At 42.4% G+C, this 18447-nt stretch overlaps 1 protein-coding gene across 4 annotated transcripts in view; it reads right to left on the bottom strand.

The window, feature by feature from the left end:
* The window catches only part of adarb1b (adenosine deaminase RNA specific B1b), a 110197-nt gene that overhangs the window by 28093 nt on the left and 63657 nt on the right, over nt 1-18447 (bottom strand). Inside the window, exons 3-4 of one of the 4 annotated variants that reach the window (XM_034575194.1) lie at nt 15280-15282; nt 12434-12470 (exon numbers count right to left, since the gene is read on the bottom strand). Coding sequence is in view for 2 of the 4 variants with exons in the window: in XM_034575192.1 (XP_034431083.1) it covers nt 11150-11249 (100 nt within the window). In the remaining 2 variants the exon portion in view is untranslated. Of the gene's footprint in view, nt 1-11149; nt 11434-12433; nt 12471-15279; nt 15283-18447 lie in introns of those variants that run through there. The other 3 variants (XM_034575193.1, XM_034575192.1, XM_034575195.1) reach the window with 3 other exon arrangements.

An 18447-nucleotide genomic window follows, 5' to 3' on the forward strand; every position in this document is an offset into this window, starting at 1 on the left:
ATTTGAATCATAAGATATTCAAACAACTAATTAAACAGCACAATGGTAACTGTACCACCTAAGTCCACAGCATCAGACATCTTCACTAGAAGAAACAATTCACTTGTATATATGATGTAAAACAACATGGAGAAGATCCTTGTAGGCCATCCTAATTCTCGAATGTTGGATTGCACAAGGCTCTCATCACGCAACCTGAGAGCAGTGTCCGTGCTACACCTCCGGTACAAATACAATTGGCTCCTAAAATATTATCACTCTGTCAATTGACTAATTGGTTAAAAAACAAATTGCTTAAACTCTGAGAATTACAAATTGGTCATTTAAAATGGAATCAGTTCAATTTGCAGCCTTATTCAATGTTTCTTTCCTTTCCTTTTCTTAGAGCCTCACATTGGATAAGAAGCTTCGCTGAATGCATTGTATGGAAACTCAATGAAATCACAATATATTTCCCCCAAAATATGAAAAATGTGTCTCGGGTAAACTGAGCTGCAGAAGTGGGGAAGTGTATGTGGAAAGAACAGAAAATCTGTCTTTTTATTATATTCCAGACTTTAATATCTGACAGTGGGTTGTTTATCACCACGGAGCTCTGGTGGAGAAAGCAGGGGCAGAGAGTATCAATATGAATTTTTTATATGATGGGTTTTATTGGAGATTGCAGAGTCAAGGTTCATTGTAGAGTGAGAGGAGAGAGAAAGATATTCGGAGGCCGAGTCGTAAAGGTGAGCGATAATGGTGTCCCTGCATAAGAAGAAGACACACTAACACATTTGTTTGCAGCACACAACACACTTTTCCCTATATGCACAAAAACAAAATTGGAGAATCTCAAATTTGACCATTGTGCTTGTAGGTGAAAACTTCCTTTAAACCCACACACAACAGTGTCACACCCTTATTTGTCCTTAATACACACACACACACACATATATACAGTCAAGACTCGTTCTCGACTGTTTTTCTTTTTTATCCTACAAACACACACACACCCACACTCTCTTTAGGCTTCAGGTGTGGTCATAAATCATCAGAGTGAGTGGCTGCGATTCCCCCAAGCTCCCTTAGAGCCGGGGCGAGGGAGGTGTGTGTGTGTGTGTGTGGTGGCAGGTGGGTGGTTGGCGGGTTACAGAGGTTGGTAGGCCAGAGAGGAGGCTGCAGCTAAATGGCTGCCCTCACTTCCTGTGTCCATCAAAGCCAGAACAAGCCACCGCTCAGCCTCTGGGTGCGACACACGGCCGACACCGGTGACAGCACCAGCCTGCATAAACACTTTTAAATGGACACACACACACACACACACACACACACACACACACACACACACACACACACACACACACACACACACACACACACACACACACACACACACACACACACACACACACACACACACACACACACACACACACACAATGTTCCTCAAATTGTATTCCCTAGATTTTATTTTTGTTTTATAGTTGATTGGACAAATTAGAAATGTGGAAATAATATATATAATTCAGATTTATTTATTTATTATTTAATTTTGATGCAGTTTTGTGCACAAACTGTGGAGTCTTACTGTCAAATCAATCACAGGAGCTCTCCCATTCACGTAAGCTGCTTTCAGACATGCACTGAAGAGATCCTCTGGACATTCTTTGGAGGGGCAGTGGGTGTGAACACCAATGTCCGACTGAGAGCCTCCGGACTTACTGCAGACTTTCTCTGGCCAAGTCCCCTTGTAAAGAATCTGCAGAATGTCTTATGGAGCCAATGTGAGAACACAGCAGGGGATCCTCTGATTCACCGCGGGCGAGTGGGTGTGATGACGTTTTTAACACGCACAGAGATGTCAAGAGAGCTTTTGGTGATGAGGGTCGACCGTGGTGTCGATGTGGTTTAGACAAAAACACATCATCTCCACCGCAGAACTTATACGCTGCCTCCTGCCTGCTGCACAAATCACCAATAAATCTGTTTTTTAAATGTGAGACACTTTAAATAGAATGTTTTAAAAGGATTTGATCATTTCTTTGTTTAAGTTAGGGTTCTATATAATAAATGATTTTTACACATTATGAATTAATGATATTTCTATGAATAATATAGATTTTTTTGTTCATTTTCTTTTAAAAACTGGTTATATAAAGAATTAAGAAATTACAACTAAACTTATAATGCAATATTTGTTATATATTAGCAATGTTTTTTAATATCATTCAGTCCTATCATACCCACTTTATTTATCAACAATGTGAGATGTGAGTAACATTCCTCTCTCACCTCTTATCTTAAAGCAAACATGTATTTGCAGTGAACCGCCACACGACGAGGTTGATGTTCAGGCAGGTACCAACAATGTCCACGTCCAAGGAAACCAGAGGTAAACATCTGGTCGTGAAGGCCTTATATGGTGTGTTTGAAGCTGTTCAGCTCAGAGGTGGTAAAATGACGGCCAGAAAGATAAGATATCTGTGGTGATGTCTGGCATAAACATGTGATAAATATTTTCAAAGTTAGTCGGGTAAATCATTGTCCTTAAATCTAAAATCTACTCATTCAAACCACAATGGGAAAAAAATGCTAGAAGTTATTGTGCAATGTTTTGTTTTTCTTTGATTCAGACCTGAGCCTTGACATTTTCATTCCCGGTTCTGATATTGGGGTCATATTAGTGCATTCCATGGCCTTTCAGGTAGAGCAGAGAGAATCTAATAACAGCAACTTATTTATCAGAGCTGGGTTTTCTCTGGATCTCCTGGTTGTGTGAGGATAGTGACTGACAGTGACTCACAGTTTGAATTGTTTTTATATTGACTCCAAAGATCCTGTGTTGACAATTTTGTGTTTATGTAACTGGATGCATTGTTCCTGCATTTGCCCCAAACGTGTTACATGTAAAAAGAAATAAATCAATTCTAGCCTTTTTCTTATTAGAGCAGATGATTATGAGGTTGTACATGACGACCTGGTGCCTTAATTTCAAATCCCAGCACACAATTGTTTCCATCACTCAATCAAACAACTAAACAATTAAAGCTTTGTCGAGCAACTAGTCAAATTGCATTATGGGTAATGTAGTCAAAGCTTTGACAAAGAAAAATGTGGGAATAAAAAAGGTGTTTTCTGTGATCTATTGCAATCATTTTGTTGCTTACTGTGAAATAAATATATACACGGTGAGTCTATAATTTGAATATGAGCACACTGCTTAATTAGTTGAAAGGCTTATATAGCCTGTTAAATAGCTACATCCATGAAAAACGGCAACGAATATTTGGCTTTAATTGCAAAGAACTCTGTGTTGTTGCCGCCAATTTATAAAATTAAAACTTAGATTGTTGTAATATAATTAATTTGGATTATTATGAAGCCAGAATTGTTCCCTCGAAGTACCATCGCCAGCCACCAAAGTGTTGAGAAATGACAAATGGCAAAAAAAGTAGTATTTGAGTATTTAACAGAGCTCTGTGATTAACAAACAATCACAAACAACGACAGCTGTTAAAAAGTGCCTCTTCAAAACTACATGAATGTTTCTTCTCTCCACTGCCGATGGAAAAAAACAATTTACTGTCCAGAAGGGAAAAGTTGGAAAAATAACAAAAACAGAGGGGAGTCAAAAAAAACGAAAAAGCCAGAGTAAAGATGGAAAAAACAGACTAAGAGTCTAAGATGAAGAATCGAAGATGAGGGGGAGGAGGGGGAGGAAGAGATGACGGGGAAAAAACGAGGGAGCAAGGACAGGGAAAGAAACTGGACAGAGACAAATGGCCACGGGAAATGGCCAGTGCAGGAGAGCCCGCCTATGAGACAACCCTCTCAGCGGCCCTAACACTGACTGATAGGCCCACCGGGCAGCGCGGCCACTCCAATCCATTCCACTGCTGTCTGATTTCTCCCTTACTCTTTAAAAAAATATATAAAATCACATTAAGCCCACCTGACTTACCAGAATGTGTATTAGAACAATGTTGAGTTACCGCTTGTAATAGTAGTTTATAGGTGTTATAGTTTATAGTTAAATATGAAATGTTCCATCTTGTCACTATTATAAATTTTCGCTGCTGGGCGAAACAGTTTGTTCTCCCCATGTGTAACTTGGTGTCGATATGTGCGACACATTACAGGACAACAAGGATTTCTTGCTTTTACTGGCAAACTTTTTATTTTCTTTGGCTTAGTTTTAAGTTGTACTTTTAGTTTTGAGCCATATTTACTCCATCTCGTCTTTCCACTCTGCTGGATTCACTCACTATTTTGATTTATATTCTTCAGGTTAGGCTTTTATCCAACTCGGAAGCTGCTTCTGTTGGCTGGAGAAGATAAAATATGAGTGCTCAAACTTCAAAATTTCCCCTCCTTCCCTTATATCTTGAAGTATGCAGTTGATAATCCTGCGTGTGACAAGGCGGTCCAGATTATTCAAAATACTGTATTTATATTGGTAATAGCTCCAAGGATGCAGTAATTGCCCTTTAAGAGACAAACATTGAGTCGATGTGTAAATATCGCAGAAGCAGCAGCGAGACTTAAGAGCGGAGGAGGAACAGGGACAGGTAGGGATACGAATAGGAACGTGGGATCATTGTTAGCTGTCTGCGTATGCAGTTAGATAAGTGAGTGCTACTGTCACCACCCACAATCCCATTACTTTCCCCAATAAAGCACTGGCAGTCCAGTGATTACCTCAAGAACATGAGAACGAGGAAGAATCTTAATAGAAATGGGATCGGTTTTATTTTTTGAGAGCCAATCCCTCTCCCTCTCTCTCCCTCTCTCTCTCTCTGTCCGTCGCTTCCACAGGTGATGTCTCCAGGCACTGACCAGGTAATGCTGTGTAATAGAGTACACGTGTGGGCACCGGGGGCCTAATGGAGAGGGGTTGTGGAGTGCTTGTCGTGCTGCCTGATTGAAACTGATGGGCCAAGGTATAGGGGCCACAGAGTACGGCCACCCAACACGGCCCTCGCTGTCTCATCAAACAGACATACACGTGAAGACGCACGCACGCACTTACACACACTTACCTCAGAGTCCATTATTCAATTTGGCCCTTCTAATGACCAGTGAATTAGGCTGCCAGAAGTGATTTGCCTTACTTCTGGTGGTACATGCTTTCCTCCACTCTGCATATTAAGAAGCAGCCATTCAGACGCTGCCGTCCAATGAGCCTCCTCCGACCAGTGAACACGGCTAGATGAGCTGGGACTAGGAAGGCGTCTGAGACAACATTTCATAAAACTGGGGGTAGATGTACCAAGTTTTAGAAGTATGTTGAATCCTCTAGGTTCTCTGAGGACAAATAGCCTTGAGAGTGTTTCCAATATATACATTTTGCAATATGTGATATCTGCAATGGCACAAAGCTGCAATTACACAAGGGCTTTTAATTTGAAACCTTAAAACCAATCAATTGGAGTCACAGGGTGACGCAGAGAGAAAGAGGAGTTAGCAAAGAACAAAACGTAGATTTTAACTAACTAACATCAGTCGGGTCAAATCCCAATGGGCTGTCACGCTGATAACTTCTACAGCAGCGTGGTGCCACAGACAGAACAACAACCAACATATTGGTCTCACTTATGATAAAGGCATTTTTAGGATGGATGTTGCATTCAAAATGTTAAAATGAAAATAACAAACAACATAAAGAAAACAAATGAGTTTTGAATAACAGGCGTAATACAGATGGAGTGTGCAGTTATTGTACACATTGTACTGACTGCACTCTTATGCACTGTAGGGTGCAAAGCTGTCCCATTATTCTTTATAGATTCCGTAGGTCCAGGTATCAGGTTTAATAATAACAAAACTCCTCTACTTTTGCTTTCTTCCATCTTTTCAAGGTTGTTGGGTGGCTGCCTCTCCTCTTTTCACTAGGAGCTGTAAAATCTATTTGACAGCTCTGATTTATGACACAGCATAGGCACCGAGTGCCTGTGGGGGGGAAAGGAGTGTATGTTTGAGTGTGTTTGGAAGTGTGTGAATGTTATGTGTGTGCGAGCATGCCTGGCTCACCACTGCTGTGCTCAATGTTCAAGTACCTAACAGAGCACACAGGTAAGGAGCTGCTGGAAACCTACAAATATTACCATGCAAATATCCAGGTTGTCATAGTGCACAACTATGGTTTCATGCAAAGGCACCAACATCAAGATAATAGACACAACACGGTAAGACCAATACAATCCAAACCAGCCTTAAACCACTGTGTTAAAGTTTTACGTTTGACTTTAGTCACTTCCTTGTCGTAAACATTTTTCCAAAGGGTTTAACAGTGTTATTTCATTGAGGATCCACGATCCAACACAATCAATTACTACATTTACATTATGTCCACTACCTCATTGGTCCGACATTCCTGCCAGATTTTTAGAACCGCAACCTGAAATAGTTTAATGTGTTTAACGTTAAAACACTTACATCGTGCATTAAACTATTTCAGGTTCAAGTGATTACTTTTGAGTTTTAACCGAGACATATTGAGCAAGATTACGCAAAAACTACTGGACGGATTACCACAAAAACTAGCATAGGAACTTTTTTTGCCACTTTCTTAAACATTTTAAGATAAGGCCTTTTTGAGGATCACAAAAATGACACAGAGATCTGGATGACAGAAACCATGCAAGTTAAGGGGACTGATATCAGTGAGTGTGTGTACTTTGGTTCGGCTTGATTGAATTTAAAGGGGGGTGTCGGAAGAGGTATGCTCTCTCTTTCGGTCTTCCGGGGACTTTGCATAGACTTCCATTAATTTCCTGCAGATTTACCCTCAACACAACATCTGAATCATCTTAACCCAAGTCTAACCTGAACCACTGACCTCCAAAAAACATCTTTTCACACACACACACACACACTCTGTCCTCTCCTCACCAAATGCCCAGCATGCTCACAGTTAATACTGATGGCCACGTTCAAGGCCAGGTTAGACACACAGGGATCCTGTTCCCCCGAGGAGATGGATATGTGTGTATACTCAAACATATTAGTGTGTATGTGCTGCAGGTTGGGTTGAGGGGTGGGTGGGGGGTGGGCCTGACAATAAATGCGGTGCAAGGACACAGATGCAGTAACGTAGATACGCGCCCGCCAGCGTCTTTGACACCGTCATCTGGGAGTTGAATTTCACACCTTGTGCCTCTGCTAATGTCAGACAGACAGGTGGTGCTGATGGGAGGCAGGGAGAGCACAGGGTGGGAAAGGATGAAGAAGATTGTGACAGGTGACATAGGGAGGGTGAAAATGTTCATACAACCAAAGAGGAGTGATGTCAGAGGTGGGAGGAAAGAGGCTGCAGACAGATACACAGTCAGAGTACTTCACTGCATGGCATGACTACCTGCTTTAAAATGAAGCTTCCTGTGTATCGCTGACAAGGGGTTTCCACGCAACACCTTTGTTTGGGAAAATCTGATTTTCATCACTATACGTCCTGTTCCGTTATATCGACAAAAAATCCCCTCAGAAATAACCAGCTACAAAAGAAAAACAAACATTTCCATAACCATCTGAATCCACACTTACATCAAATCTACGCTAATGAAGTTTATCACTGTGGTGATGAAGGGAGCCGATACAAACCCCTGCATACATCCCCAGGGCTGTGAAGTGTCTCTCCGCCAGCTAAACACACCTCAGTGGTTCGGTGCTGTCTCGCTACAATGGTCCTTTTCCCCCTCCCCTCCCCTCTGTCAGTCTGTTACAGTCATTAGCAGCATGCTAATCGAGGCTAATTACATTGAGACAGGCAGACACAACTCATTTCTTATCGTGACAGAGTGCCGCTGTGTTTGCGGTGCCTGAGAATGTTCTGCCACTGAATGAGGCACGGCTCATAATTAACAGTTTTTTTTTGTTGTTAGGTAAATTAAGGCGACTGTGTTCTCGATTTGATTCCCATTGCTACTGCTGTTAAATGTTAATAGGTTTGTCTGAGCTTATTCAGAGGCTGTACATCTATTTCTTGGGTCTACATAGAACAGTTACGATTATTATAAGAAAAGAAAAACGGCAAAAAGCATGATTTCTAAACAATTTTCATATAAAGAGTGAATTAATATATAAGTAATTATATTGAGAAAAGAGAAAATGTTAAAACCGAGCCTTGTTGTATAGAAAACGTCTCTTTCATAGCGATGACTGTGAGCATCAGCCGGAGCAGAGCCCCCCCCCCCCCCCCTATTCAAGTTGCAAAAGCTCATTTTGGAGATTCTGCTGACATAGCAGAAAACAGGCCTCTGTTCCCCATTTTCCATATTTCATATACGGCCCATTGGAAAGCATCGCCTGCGAGTGTCATGGCGTGGCACATTTATGAGAGATGCCTTGAAGAACCTATCACTTGGAAGATATGCTTAAGTTGAGCATTTTGAAAGTCACTGTGCACCGGATGGTGATTTCACTTATAAAGCAAAAGGTAAATGAAGATCATCTACATGGTAACTGGTCACACCACCCATCCTCCAGTAGAGTATGACAGAGGGGCAGGTTATACTGCAGTAATACTAATACATTTTATTCACATGATGGCACAAAATCAAATAATAATGAACTGATATATGGATTAAACAGCAATGTGAGAATAGAGTAGGAAAGGGCATTATTAAGTTGTAACAAATGCAGAGGTGTTACTAATAACATTAACAATGGTTCTGTTCTATTTGAGAGGCCCAGTGTGTCATACCAGTGTGACAGTGAGTCACCAGAACCCTGAAATTCAAACATTATTATTAATATTGGATTTCTGGCACTCGTGTAATGTGGGGAAGCCTTGTGTGAAAAAGGCTTGTTGTTGGAGAAAATCAATTTCAAGGTGAGGTTTAGAAAAAAATCTGGTTTGGAGATGCAATATCGAAGGTGTACTCTTATATAGTACCTTCATCATGAACAATTATATGGTATTTCAATGTATTAGAGTACAATATTATGCTATTTTATACTTCTTCTTATACTCTGTCATTGCACCTTAAGGGAAAAATCCTGTGTTAAAAACTCTTCAAACACTAATTCTCCAAATAAACTTCTTTAAACGTGATATTTTCTTAAATGGGATGAAATAAGTTTGAAGCACTAAAATGAGGTGAAAGATCGAACTGAATATAAATTCTGTTTAGGGCTGTGCTGTGGATTAGTGCTTATGAAAAGATGGCTCCCTCAAAACAGTGACCCTGGTCACCCCTGTATCGACACGTTGAGTGTCCTTGTGGAAGACACTAATCCACACTTAATGGACTGTCCGGTCCAGTGGTGCGGGACGGACTCTGCCCTCACTGTTCAAGGGAACAGAGATTTCCTTGAGTCAGTGTCACATTATTCAACTGATGATTGTCTTGAATAAGTGTGTGACCTCATCATCTCAGCCAGAGTTAGCCGCCAACCCACCGGGGCACGCTGAGGAGCTCAAGCACTAAGCAACTTATCAGGGGGCTTCCAGCACGAGGCATTAAAGCTGCCGGAGAGAGCAAACAGAGCCACATTGGTCCAAAGTCCTGCTTAGTCATCGCTTCTCTCGGAGTGGTGAAAAAGTGCCACTTTCATTCCCCTGGTGATAAGGGCGAGTAAAAAGGCGGGAAACGGTGCTGTGTAATGCTGATGGACGCAGGCAGCCTCTGCTTGAGCGGGGCTGGAGTGTGCAAACGGGGGCTAAAAATGCAGCATCAGCACTGGTTGGATTTACTTGGATGAATGGACTCGGCTCGACGAGGGGTTGGGGGGGGAAGTTTGGAGGGTGTTGGGTGTCAAAGCAAGTGGCTGAGACATGGCTAATGCTTCCAGTGAGCTGTGGCCACCTAAGTAATTACTACCTTTGCTGTTAGGCTAATCCTCAGAGCAGAGCAGCAAACTCAGGAGAGTATAGCTCCGAGCCTCCGTGGGGCTCCCGACACTTGACTTCAATTACACAGAGAAACACACCTGTCAGTGTGTGTGTGTGTGTGGGGGGGGGAGAGAGAGAGAGAGAGAGAGAGAGAGAGAGAGAGAGAGAGAGAGAGAGAGAGAGAGAGAGTATGTAAAGGATGAGCAAGAGAGTTTAAAGGATGAGAGAGAGGGCGGAAAGGAGAGCGAGAGAGAGAGAGAGAGAGAGAGAGAGAGAGAGAGAGAGAGAGGGAGAGAGGGAGGAAAGGAGAGCAAGAGAGAGAGAGTATGTACAGGAAGAGAGAGAGAGAGAGAGAGAGAGAGAGAGAGAGAGAGAGAGAGAGAGAGAGAGAGTGTATCTGTGTGTATGTAAAGATGAGCAAGAGAGAGTTTAAAGGATGAGAGAGAGAGAGAGAGAGAAGTGTTTGGTGTGTGTGTGTGTGTGTAAAAGATGAGAGAGAATACCAATCAGTCACTAATTCTAATTAATTTAAAAATAAGACTTAGCAGAATGCTCAAACATAAAAACACGTGTTCAATCTAAACACAGCACTAAACACATCTAATGTGTTTTTAGCATGTTAAAGTCCATCGATTACAGATAAACGACATAATGGAGATGCGTGGCTGAAATGTTAAATAAAGGACAGTCCATCAACAACATCATGCTGTCTCCTAAATTGACTAACTTTTAAATGGGGTTTTGTGTTAAATGTTCATTCTAACACAAAACCCCAATATTCTGCTAGTTTGTATACATATGCTTTCAATGATTGTAATAATTAAATCAGATCAGGGACCCAGCGCGCTCAGTCCATGCTTCCTGTGTTTCTCTACTGACAGTACATTCTTTCTTCTGTTTGTTTGTGTCAGACATGTTTGCAAATCTCAGAGTAAAACAGGTCTATAATTTAAAATGCTTAGTTTGGATTATATGTGTACACTAATTTAATGGCTGAGCTGAAAGTACCTAACACATGGATCCTTAAAATATGCAAGAAAAAACATCATAACAAGAGACAAATTTTGTGAAATAGATACGATAAAGAAAAGAGGAGGTTCTTGTGCAATTCAGACAACTTTACAAATCAATGAAATTAGTTCTTACACAGAGAAACATGAACAGATTTCCCAGCAGCCTCCTGATGTCTGAGACTTCACCCAAAACAAGTGAAACAAACAGTTTTACTCCAGTGAGTGCACAGCTCTGCTCCCCCACCTGTTACTACACATTCTACAACCAGCTCAGCTCAGCATCACTCTCTGCGTATGAACCGCTGCCGTCGGGGGGGTTTACCTTTGCGCTCGGAGCGTTTCTTGCGCCTCCTCTTGAACCTGCGTCGGATCAGGCAGTAATACGAGTCCAGATTCTGCGTGCCGCTGGTGAGAAGGGCCATGTCTCTGTCTGCACTTGCACTTTGAGGGAAATTAACTAAACTGCTTCTTTAAAACTTGTCTACCTGTTCCCTCACCTCTCACAGCCACAGCTCGCCCGCTTGCTAATGATATTCAGGATGGCCAACTCCACACACCTGCAGCGTCCCTTTGTTTCTACTTTAGTCTTCCCCTCATATCCCAACTCTCTTTTCCTCCCTCCCTTTCCTCCTCCTCCTCTCACCGCCTCTCTCCTCCATTGACTCCATGTCTGCCCTATCACTAGTCAGAGAGGGGAGGCGAAGGGGGAGAGCGAGGAGAAAGAAGGAGGGGACTCTCGGAGGAGAGAGAGAGAGAGACTCATGTTTTCAGATGGCTGTGAATTAACCCAGCGAGCGGAATCGGGCTGCTTACCTGTCTAATCCCCTCTCAGAGTAACTGACATCTCAACACAGTCACAGAGAGAAAACAACTTCACCTACTCCCCATTCTGTCTGCTTTACAGTTCATCACACACACACACTGCACTGTTGTGATCATCTGTTTGCAGTAATACAAAAATGTAAACACTAAATAAGAAATAAAAATGCACATACACAAACCTCCACAAAGTATGTAAACGCAATATTTAAAGACACATCATAAAACCTTGAAATATAATGGTTTATATACATGTGTTCTACCATTGCAATGATTTTCACCTTGCGTTTCTTTCTATATCTTAAACATTAAGATTTTGTGTGCTCATATCCCCCCCCACCTCAGACTCAACAGCGTGAGAGGTAACAGAAAAGAAATACTCTGCCTCTCTCTAGTGGTTATCTTCTGTAATTACATCTGTGATGGCACCAAAGCGCCACATTATTAAACCATGGAGGGAAAAGTTAAATGGTAAATTGTCTGCATTTGTGAAACAACACTCGTCCTATTGTACTTAACACTGCAGCTCATGTTCACATCCACGTTCATTCAGTGCTTCACTAACACACACAGGACACACATGGAGGCGATTTGGGGTTTGGCTGAGGGCCCACTCATGTTGAAATGATGCCACTGTGGTTGATTTATAAATACTTTACAAAACCTCTATATGAAGCCATTGTCAAGGAATTTTGTTGTGGAAGAAAAAGAAAAATGAAGAATATAACTTGAAAAACAGAAGCGGAAAAAGTAAAGAGAGAAAGAGAGAGCGAGAAACTCCACTCACCTTTGGCTCTGGTGTGACGTCTGCGATCGTAAAAAACCTGACAGAGAGGAAGACAAGATGTTCCAAGTAAGTAAACAGCAGAGAGAGAGTTTGGCCGACTGAAGCGTTACTGTCAGAAACCTGGATTACGGACAGTTCAAGAAAAAAAGATGCACAGTGTAAATTATTCGTGGTAGATGCAGAGGGGCAAAGACAAGTACACAGAGTGGGAGTACGGTCCATTAAAAGTTGGTTATTCCGCCAGGTTTCCACATCAGATGGACTTTCCCAGCAACAAAACGCTTGTGCTCCTGGACGACCACAGCTATTGTTTGGAGCAATGGAATGTACGTTTTTCCAGGTGAAGTGACTGAATCCATTTATCTTAGCTGGGAAAACGTGTTTCCAATTAATTCTCTGCAAAATAACCCATGTGCTATTAAATGCTTTCCTGTCTGAAGGCATGGCATTTGGCAGAAACGAGGCCTTTACTGAGAAACCCATTGTGGCAGTTTTTTTACATATGTGGCCAAAACGCTGATCTCAATCTGTAGAATTTCCGAATAATAAATAATCGGATTAATAAAATGTCTTCCTTGAGCATTGCTGGTCTTTAAATTAACAAGACCTTTTAGCTTTTCAGGCCACAGAGCAGAAAACGTGGGTATCTTTTTTACTATTCTGACGCTAATTCATCATCCGACTGGAAGTTTAGACCAGATAAATATTTACATTAAGTTTAGATTAATGGCACGGCGGTCTGTGGCAGCAGGCTGCATGGATGCACATGAAACAGGGAGCGATAACATGGTTAATGTGATGATGGAAAATATGTAGTTCCCCCGTGAGGCTACTGTACATCTCCCATGTTCCAGTCCAGAGGAGAAACCAGGCAGCAAACTGTTTTTACTGAGCTCCGTAAATCCAGGTTTTCCTCGTCATGCACCTGCAACATGGACACGGAACCATCTGAGGCTTAACTCATTTATATCCTTGAACACTTATTTGTTGTAGAGAAGCTGGAAGAGTTGTTTAAAAACTTTGGTGGTCTACAACAGCGTCAGTGTGTATACATGCAAGTAAATCATATATATTATAGATTAAATATGTTATATATATTTGTTACCTGGTACACAACATGCACTGGATACACGAACAGATTTTAAATTCATGGGTAAGAAATTAAGGAGAGGCAGATGGTGAGTTTGTGAGATACAGTATGTTTTTTTTGTGGAGAAATCATTTAACAAAATCAGCCTATATGAAGTCTAGTCAGCCGCAAGGATTCCAGCCCATATGACGCGACCTTTGACCCCTTCACTTCCGCTCTAATAACTCTCACTATCAATACCAAACCAGCTAGTGCATCAATTTGGATCATATGAAGACAAAGAGCCAGTGGTGAACACGTTCTCAGTGGCTTTGCTGCTTGTAATTGGTGTATTGGCTTTTGATATCAGCAAGCTAGACACTTTGTCATGGAGCAAACACTGACAGCTGCAGGAGCACAGGTGCTGCGGCATCTGACAGATACTTTGCCCAGAACACAACTCGGGTCCGTGTAGGTCCGGATTTGATTTGGAGATAATTGCGGGAAACGGTTTGGGTCCCGTACGAAGGTTTGCAGGCGGCTTTTTTCGAAAATGGACCCGTGCAGGACTTTATTTAGCAGTGGAACAAAGATGAACTTTTTAACATATATTTTACTTATACACTAGCATGTGAAGAATCCAAAATGCAAGACGTGGGATGAGAAACATTATGGGAATCAAACAGAATGATAACTTAAAAAAATAATAGAAAATCTATTGTGGGAGAAAAAAAAAGCCTTAAAGCTCAAAAGCCTTTATAGAGCAGCTGAGGGTAGAGATGACAGTAAAGGAATACGAGACATGAAGGGAAAGGAGAAATAGAGACAAGCTTGAGAATAGTAAAGGGGAGGATATACAGATATTTAAAACAATTTTGAGTGGGAAGTGTAAGATAAAGAAACGAGGCAAAGCAAGACCGAGATGTGGAATCGAAGAGAGGGAGGTGAAGTGAGGAGAAGGTAACATCAGGTGAAGGAGAACAATTCCAAAGTGGGGTCTGTAGCCTGCGGGATCATTTAAGGTCAATGAAGCTGTCTTAATTGCCGGCCCACTCCCCCACAGCCCCGCTCCCACAGCTTGATATAAAATGTTCCTAAAAACCAAATTAGTGGTTTTTGTGTAAGGGCTTGCCAATTAAGCACATGAAGTTAAACCGAGCAGAAAGAGGGAGAAACAGAAAGTGAGACAGCGGCTGAGAGAGAGAGTCCAACGGAGAGAAAGATTTGTGGAAAATGGTTAGAAAGATAGAAAAGGGAAAACAGATTTGTGATAGGAGTTGTGGGACACAGAAGTCGGGAGCAGAAAGGAGATTGTGAAACTTAAATATACTCCAGGCGCAAATTCATTCATACTTCGGTGTCCAAGCCAACCACAGCCGTGGCCGGCCAAGTCTCGCCACAACTGCCTTGGCTGGGCGGCTGTGTTATTTTTTAAATCTTTTGTTTTGATTTGTTGTCTGTGAAGGAGAGCCGCTACTCCACTTTCCTTCATGTTTTAATTTATAGAGACAGAGCAAAAGCAGCAGACATGGGAGAATGGAGTCAGTGCGTGCTCCACAGAGGCCTGTGTTGTTCCACTGGCAGAGAGTTTACCCACCGCTCTCTCTCTGCTTCCTAACACAAACTGAATGGACAAGAGGAAAAGAGGCTGTGGTTGTGAAGGCAATTCTCTGCGGTGTGTGATCCAGACTGAACAGAGATCCAGACTCAAATAACATCTCCAGTCCTGGTGGCCTTTGCACTGGTTTGACAGCAGAACACAACCATTGACAAAGACAACCTCTTAAAGGGTTTCACAGGGAGGAAATCCAGACTACTGTGGTGAGCCCATCTGTTGGTTCATACATGTACAGTCCACTAACAAGCACAAAGCTCTAAAAATAGACTCAGTGAGAACAGCTTTTTTTTTGTTGTTGTTGTTGTTATCTTTCTCTCAAGCCAGTTTAGCTGAGTTTAGGGCCAGTTTCAGGGATGCAGAAATTCCGAAGCTCAGCATAACTGTAGCTGATGAATGGATATTAAAAGGTACAGTTGGGAAGTTGTTTCCTTAAGTTTCTTCTTCAGCAGTTGTATGTATCGGTTGCATTTTTTGTGTAGATTGCACTTGCTAACTTTTACAATTTACCAACCTTACCTTTAAATCATGGTTCATGAACAGTTTTGGAGATTCCTTGTGTTAACCTATAAGGGAATCACCCTCAGTAGAGTGCATATGTCCACAAACAGTCCCCTTATGAAACCACATTAAGATTTACCAGATCCAGATTTTTTATCAGATCTGCACCAAATTTCAAACAAAAACATGCGTGATTTTATTTTTATTAAAATGTTTAATCAATTGAAATTTCATGGGTGCTTCATTGGGTCATGTCCCACCCCTCCACACAATTTCAGGCAATTCAGTTGAGCAGTTTTTGCGTAATCCTGCTAACAAACAAACAAACAAACAAACACCCATGAAGACATAACTTCCTGAGTGGAGGTAACGAATGGAAACAATCTGTGATGGTGTAGTGCAGCCAAACACCAGAGGGAGGAGTGGTGTCAAAACAGGGTCAAATACTGCAGCATCATTAAAGTGACATGTTGACAGTATAACATTTGCAATGAGTGAACAGGAACCTTCAGCTACACCAAAATCCAGTCTGCTCATTAGCATTTATAAGCTTTCCTCGTTAAAAATGAGAGACTACAAAGCAAAAGCCATCAGGCTAACAAGATCGTTTGAAGCAAGCAAAAAACACACTAACAAGCAACGGACGAGTGGAGAAAAAAATAAAACTTCAGCGTCTTCTCTTTGTTGCTGATAAAAGACATTTTTTTCTTCCTCATCGACAAAAATGCACTCGTGCTGAAGCAGCTTTCCCAAGTCGCTGTGTGGAGATCCGGCTACAAACCGGACATGTAGGTATATGAGCAAGTCCCGCGGTGGCTGAATACCGGAGTGTGAAGGCAGATGAAAAATGTCCATCCAGTTTCATTGCCTTGTGTGGAAGTTGTGTTCCTCACTGATCCTCATTTTGTGCACGGAGTTTGGCGAGAGCATGCGCGGGAGAGGAAGAGGTTGTGTGTGATAGATTAGCAGAGACAGGAGGGGAGAGCCTTTGAGAGCTTTTAGAACTGAGAGGGGGTGTGCTTGTGTGTGTGCATGTGTGTGTGTGCTGTGGTCATATTAGGGTTTAATAGGTGCGAACCTCCTTCCGGCTCTCTGTAGACCTGGCTGGAGGTCAGTGGGTGGATGGAAAATGATACGGGAGCTTCGATTAACTTGAGAGAGGTGATTAGAAGTCGAGGGCAGAGGAGTAAAAAGACGTTTGAGACCGGGGGCCTGGAAGGAAACCGAGACTGCGAGGGCTGCTTATGAAAGAGAGACAGAGAGGCCAGTCAACCGCGCATGATAAGAGGAAGAGAGTGCGTGACTGTAAACCTCGACTGCCGCTCTTCAGCCAAAAAATCAGGCCAATGGCTTGGTAACCACTGTCCACAGACACACATACACACACAAGATACACACACGCACAGAAGACACAGACACACACACACAGTAGCCAGGGTCCTGATAAGCCATTAAATGCTACCCCTCCCTCTGACCTAGCTTTCCCCTCTCACATACATACAAAGGGAAACCGTTTTGATTTATGCATCACTTAATTATGTGTGTGTGTGTGTGTGTGTGTGTGTGTGTGTGTGTGTGTGTGTGTGTGTGTGTGTGTGTGTGTGTGTGTGTGTGTGTGTGTGTGTGTGTAATTATATTGTGACTGATTGTGTGTGTATATGTGTGTCTGTGTATAAGAATTCAAGGGAGATAGAAGCCGGATCCCCATGCACTGTCTCTCTCCATCGTGAATGTCTGGCAATGTTTTTGTCTTACTGACACTCGTCCAGCAGAGGGCAGTAATGCTACAGGATGATTAATATTGTGCAGGATATAGACACATGGAATACCAGGACGGATGGTTTCATCTGCATGCATGTTTGAATCAGATTTTCTGTATGTGGTTGTGACCTTGACCACAGAGGAAGGTCAAATCTCTAAGTGGATGAGATTCACTTTGCCTTTTCTTAGATTGACAGTTGTGGTCATTTATTGGACAGTCCAGCTCCCAGGTGTCAGTGTATGGAGGTGAGACAAGGTGAAAATGATTCTAGAGCGACTGCAGGGGCGATAAAAGAACAAGATTCAGAACAAGAAAACATCAACGAGCCCACAAGCTCAATGAAATTCACTTGTTTGGGGACATTTTCTCTGTTTTCTCTGTGCCACTTGACTTGAAAGATGTTTTATAACAGGGTCTCCGGCGAGGACTCTAATAAAAAGTGATTTGTGCTTTGGATGTTCAAAGGCTTGTGGCTGTATGGGTGTGGGGTTTCCCAGCAGTACTTTTCTGTATTCACATCCACAGTCTGACGCCATTATGAGGAAAAAGGATTCTGCGATTGCCGAAGTGAAGGATTGGGCTCGGCAGTCAATGTGAGAATGATTATTTCCGTGCTGTTAGCGTTTACTGTAGGCGCTGGGTAGAATACACAATGCAAGAGATGTGGCTATATATTCCCTCCCTATCTGTCACAGTGCAGCGCTCCAAGGATTTTTGTGTTGCCAAAAATCACAGCATGATGTCACCTCAATATGGTTAAAAAATGCTGCATTTCAATGCTAAGTATTACAGAGGGCTGTGTTCAGCCCCTGACAGTTTGGATTAGCACTCTGAGAGGCCAGTGATGGATTATCCTTGATACTACACCGGTGATACCTATTGGTTAGTTTGCCACAGCCCACTGATGAAGCTCCGCTGTGGCAGGTGAGGAGGCAGCTGGTGGCTCCGCACGTATCAGAGGAACCACCTGGACTCGACACACTCACCGACAGGGAGAGTTAGCACAAGCTGCACTGCATGGGGAATGGCCGTTTCTGAAATCAGGGAGAGTATCAGGGAATATGGCA

The sequence above is a fragment of the Hippoglossus hippoglossus genome, chromosome 21 (genome assembly GCF_009819705.1).
Source record: "Hippoglossus hippoglossus isolate fHipHip1 chromosome 21, fHipHip1.pri, whole genome shotgun sequence".
Taxonomy (NCBI): domain Eukaryota; kingdom Metazoa; phylum Chordata; class Actinopteri; order Pleuronectiformes; family Pleuronectidae; genus Hippoglossus; species Hippoglossus hippoglossus.